General features: G+C 57.2%; 1 protein-coding gene across 4 annotated transcripts in view; it reads right to left on the bottom strand.

Moving 5' to 3' along the window:
- Positions 1-297: 297 nt before the first annotated feature.
- Positions 298-5489, bottom strand: part of CLPTM1L (CLPTM1 like) — a 22988-nt gene continuing 17796 nt past the window's right edge. For 2 of the 4 annotated variants that reach the window (XM_017515949.2, XM_017515948.2), the window contains exons 13-17: positions 5180-5214; positions 4185-4240; positions 3834-3878; positions 2940-3055; positions 298-910 (exon numbers count right to left, since the gene is read on the bottom strand). In XM_017515949.2, coding sequence (XP_017371438.1) covers positions 829-910; positions 2940-3055; positions 3834-3878; positions 4185-4240; positions 5180-5214 — 334 coding nt within the window. In that variant the 3' untranslated portion in view covers positions 298-828. Of the gene's footprint in view, positions 911-2939; positions 3056-3833; positions 3879-4184; positions 4283-5179; positions 5215-5489 lie in introns of all 4 variants that reach the window. The other 2 variants (XM_017515946.2, XM_017515947.2) reach the window with 1 other exon arrangement.

Here is a 5489-nt window from a genome sequence, read left to right as displayed (position 1 = left end):
TCGCTGCGCACCGGTCCTGTATTCTCCACTGTCTTTGAAAACACACCTTTCTACCTCATTTCCTCCTCTGCCTCTACCTAGGGCAAGACAGGCTTGACCTCACGGTCACGACTCTGCATGACCATTTAGTCTTAAGTAACTGAGACGCCAAGGATCTAAGAACACTCATGACTCAAGGGCTCGGGAGAGGCTCTTTAAATTTCTCTTTTAATGCATAAATAAATCCATATTATGTATTACTTTCTGGAGAAGCGTTAAACTCAAACATCGGAAATACTTTCCATTATTAATACCAGGTCAAGAAAAATGCCACAGCCAGAAAAATTTATTTTAAAATAGAAACATACATACATTAAGCTTTAAAACAATCAACTCTCAAACAAAAGAGGAAAGAGCCTTTGATCCCAGAGTCCACACGGAATGAATTCCATACGTGTCTGAAAGTCACATAAGGAGCACTTAAAAACCACCTGAAATGGAAATCCGACAACCCCACTGCCTGTGAGGGCTCCCGCGCCTGCCAGCATGAGGACACGGCTGACCCCCACTGGACACTCACGTGCCGGGAGCCACCATAGCTCAGGGTGACTGGCAGCGCCCAGCTCGGTGACCGAGACAGATGTTCGTTCACACGTGGCGGGGAGAGGGGGCATCATAAGCACATCCAGCTCCAAATCTGATGACGTGAAGGGAACCTGGGAGGGGTCTGGGCAACGTCCAAAGGGATTTTGGCAACACAGAAGATGCAGCGTCTAGGAATTCTGCCAGATGCTTCCAAAAACACTCACTGACAATTCCAGGTACACCTGCCCCAAGGGTGGGTGGCCTTCAGTCTGCGTGCGGCGTCCGCGTGGCCTCCTCATAGGACTCCCCGAACTCGTTCACTCTGCGTTTATCCACAGGATAAAGCCTGCAATGACACCCACGAGCAAATCAGCAGCACACCCCACCGCGGGAGTTACCTATAACCTAAGAGGAGGGCGCGTGTGCTTGACTCGTTTTCCAGTAAGCTGCCACAGCGAGCAAATCAATGAAAAGGCCGAATCCGCAGAACGTTTACTGCCGACAGGCTGAGGAGGGGATTCTGAGCTGTGTTTCATTCAGCCTGCTCTCATGGAAAGGGGAGCCTGGCTGAAGGGCGACCCGGAGGCTGCACTGTCTGCCTTCTGTGAACGGTGCAGCCACGAAGACCCGTGATCAGAACAGGAACTGCCACGTTCAGGGACCGTCTCATCAGCTGTGAACGCCTGGCAAGGCACAGCGGCCTCTGATCCCGAGAGGCCCAGAGGCCTTGCCAATAGACCCCTGCTTATGGACGAAGCAGCTGTGGTGTGAAGGGCACAGGCAGCTCTGCACAGCCACGGACAGCACAACTACAGGGTTTCCGCTTCAAAACAGACCTGCTGCCCACAAAGGGCCCTGTGGTCCTGGCCAAACACTGTTTGCAGGCCTGGAGCCTGAAACACACAGAGCCTGAGCGTGGCAGTTTCAGGCAGGCCCTGGGCCACCTGTGAAGGGCTCTGGTTGAGACGGGGCCCTGAAGAGTGACCACCACTGCAGGTGCAGCAGCGTCCAGGGCTCCGCGGCTCGGACAACCTGAGGGATCTGAGAAGGGCGAACGGGGGACCAGAGCCACGCCCTGTGTGAGAGCTGCTGATGGGGAAATAGCCCTTCCTGCTGAGACACAGGCCTGGGCCCCCACGAGATAGTAAAGGGGTTGGTGGGGGGTGGGTGAGTTGGCGGCCGGCTGCCAGGCCTGGAGAGCTAGGCAAGAGGGCCGCCATGCACCACCGTGTGGATGTACCTGGACACGGGGTTAAAACAAACAGAACAATGCCAGCCGCACGCTGGCTGGGACAGGGGTTGCAAGCCATGTGGTGAGGCTGCGCGGGGAAATAGGGAGGGGATGGGAGCCCTGTGCTCCCCAAGGGATGGCACCCCAGACCTAGGCAGGACCAGCCAGGACAGGCTGGGGGAAGAGCATCCCCCTCCTGCACTAGTAGAACGGCCCCAGGGAGCCATGGCCTGGGAAGGGTGCAGGGAAGTGCCACGGCCACGGTGGGTCAGTGGTAGCCTCCTGGTGTGGGAGATGGAAGAGGGAACCTTGAGGGCCAGAGAAAGGACACAACCAAGAGGCTCTGAAACACATGGTAGCAGGCATTGGGGGTGACACTCACTCCTTCCACCCCTGAACAATACCCTGGGCCGGGACTGGAGGTGGGGGCAGTGCCTTCGGGGGTTGGGATTCACCATTCCCAAGGTGAGCCCTGCCCAAGAGACACCCCAGATCCTTGGCCCCTACCACTGGCAAGGCACAGAGCTGGAGGCAGCTTTTGCTGACAGAGGTCAGACATCAGCCCTGGAGGAGAAGTGGGAGGCCTGGGGTAGGGCCTGAGCCTCTGCACAGCTGTCAGCCTCAACCTGAAGGCCAAGCTGGGAGGTCCACTCAATTTAGTCTTCAGAGGCCCTGGTGGCTGGTTTGAGGGGTGTGAGCAAGTTCTCTAGTGATGTTCTGCCCTGCAAGGACACACGGCCCAAGAGCGGCCCGGAGCCTGCTTCCGACGCTGGAGACCTGGGCCCCAGGACAGCCGCTGGACACCTCGAGGCTGGCACCAGGCATGCATGAGAGTTAAGCCGTGCTACGGTTTCTGTTCTGCTCAATAGCGATGGCAGTGAACAGCTGAACAGCTTAAAGGGAGAAATCTGCTTCAGCGGCTAATCAATAATTCATATAGGAACTCAAATTTCTGAAGCACAGCGAGGAGACAGAGCTGGAAGTTTCTCGCCACGTCGCATCACGGGCAATTGGAGCCCAAGTTCAGGCAACACAGGAAAAACCACCACCTGCAAATCATCTTTCTCCCCAAATGCAAACAGGCGCCGTCCATTCAGCAGCAGGGCCGCGCCGCCGAGACGGCCCAAGAGCCGAGCGCACTCACCACCGCTGGTACAGGTAGACCAGAAACACCACGTCGTCCCGGAAGCAGGCCAGCCGGTGAGACGTGGGCATGGTGATGATGAAGGCAAAGACGTCGTCAATGAAGGTGTTGAAAGCCTGCAGGGCCAGACGGGAGAAGGGAGAGCCCCAGTTGTTGGGGATGGAACCCTATTGTTTTTGGTGACCTAACCAAGCAAACAGCTTTTGGCAGATAATTCTAACTGGAATCCTCCCAAAAAGAGTAGAAAATGGGCAACTGAAGAGGCCCTTTGCTCCCTCATGGGCTCCCCCCAGCCATGAGCACCCGACACCCACGGGCTCCGTCCAGGCGCCCGCATCGGGGAGCCCAAAGAGCAGGGCCTGAAACCAGAGCCGAGGGCAGAGCCGCCTGACCGCCTGGGCACGGCCCTTTCCTCTGGAGCGTAACTGACTTCAGAAAAGTCAGAATCCCGCCGCATTAACTCAGCTCTGCCCACAACACTAAGCACTTCTAATCCCACGGAGCCAAAGGGGCCTCCACAGCTCTGCAGCGGGGAATGGCCACAACCCATGGGACTTGATTCCTGCCTGGGGGGCCTGAATCCACGCTCCCCAGGCACTGGCTACTGGGCCACAGGAGGTCTGTGTCTTGACACACTTGCTATAAAGAAACATAAAAACTAAAAAGAAAACTGAATCTGTGGCTCCAAGTGAGAGAGCACAGCCTTTCCGGTCTGAAGTTATTCGACGGCTCCTCCCTGTTTGTAAACGATCCTCCTCATTATTTTTCAGTGACAGGGATGGCCGCAGAGGCACTCTGGGCAGAGGTACCCCTGCAATGCTGTTGCTGGAAGATGCCCTTGCTCACGCTCTGCTCAGTGAGGAGAAGGAACTCCACAACAGCTGTCGCACTCACTTTGTAGGTGAAGGCCTTCCAGGGCAGATGTGCCACCGACTTCAACTGAAACAGGAGAGACAGGCGCAGGTCAGCTGCGGGCAGCACGGGAGAAGGGGCGTGGGCAGCACGGGAGAAGGGGCTGTGGGCAGCATGGGCCACGGGCAGCACGGGAGAAGGGGCCGCGGGCAGCACAGAAGGGGCGCGGGCAGCACAGAAGGGTCGCGGGCAGCACGGGCAGCACGGGAGAAGGGTCGCGGGCAGCACGGGAGAAGGGGCGCGGGCAGCACGGGAGAAGGGGCGCGGGCAGCACGGGAGAAGGGGCGCGGGCAGCACGGGAGAAGGGGCCACGGGCAGCACGCACTGCCTTACCTTGTAGTTCACAAAGAGCTGGGGCAGCATGAAGAGGAAGCCGAAGGCATAGACCCCTGCAGAAAGACAGACAACACTCATGGGCGTGGAGGGCCGGGCTGCCACGTCCACGCAGAGCGGGCAGAAAACAAGGCCTGCTACCCGGACAACTTCAGAGTTCCTCATGTGAAGCAGCTCTCTGGCTGGGAAGTTTATCAAGAGTCTACGACCACTTTGGAGAGCAAAGCTCTTTTATTTACTAATTGGTGTAACTGCTGTCCGTGGGGTCGAGTGAGTGTGGGCACTGGAGCACCCTGGGGCTGTGAGGACATAGCCTCCTGACCCGCAAGCTCTCATCCCAGGGGTCAAATGTGGGACTCTCGCCCAGGAGGATGGCAGTCTGGGAGCCACCTGCTCTGCAGCAGACAGGCCCTCGCCCTTAATGCTCATGAGACCACTTCCCAAAGAGACCACAAAGCTGCAATCGGGCTGGTCTGGTGGGGCAGGTGGGGGCGGGTGGGCCTCCCAGGGCCCCGTGGGGGTTTCCACAGCGCATCGGCAGGATGCCGTGCACCAGGCCTGGTGCTTCCACTTGCTCTAAGGAACCAGATGGGGATGATGGTGTTTTAATGCTTAAGTTCGTTTTCATGAAGAAAACAGACAACAGTCCCGCACCGCACGACGATGTTTTGATCTGAGATGCACCACATGTGCCAGGCTGGCTGCACCGCACGGGCTGGCGTGGAGTGGCTGCAGCATCTGGGTCTAGGAGCACTCCCCCCGCTGTACGAGGACCTGTTTCTCAGAACCAGTCAGTGTTCTGAAGCCACGCAGGGCTTTATCTGCTCACAGCCTGGGGGAGCCCTGGGCACTGCAGAGGTGCCTGAACCCCCGGGATGGGGAGGGATTAACCTTGAATCACAGGGGCGTCTGCCACACTGGGCTCAATGCAAGAGCAATTAAGGTGGCACCTGCTATAAACACCGCGGCTGAGGCAGGGAAGCACAAGAACTCACCGTTGACAAAACTGTTGATTAACCAGGAGTACCAGCTGAAAAGGAAAAAATCAAGTCGTAACTTTGAAAAGTCCCATTTCTCGCATAGCTTAGAATCTGTATTAAATCGGCCGGGCGCGGTGGCTCAAGCCTGTAATCCCAGCACTTTGGGAGGCCGAGGCGGGTGGATCACGAGGTCAAGAGATCGAGACAATGCTGGTCAACATGGTGAAACCCCGTCTCTACTAAAAATACAAAAAATTATCTGGGCATGGTGGCGCGTGCCTGTAATCCCAGCTACTTGGGAGGCTGAGGCAGGAGAATTGCCTGA

This window comes from Cebus imitator, unplaced genomic scaffold (assembly GCF_001604975.1).
Source record: "Cebus imitator isolate Cc_AM_T3 unplaced genomic scaffold, Cebus_imitator-1.0 Scaffold567, whole genome shotgun sequence".
NCBI lineage: Eukaryota > Metazoa > Chordata > Mammalia > Primates > Cebidae > Cebus > Cebus imitator.
Note: the sequence above shows the minus strand (reverse complement) of the source record. Positions and strands in the feature narration are given on the sequence as shown.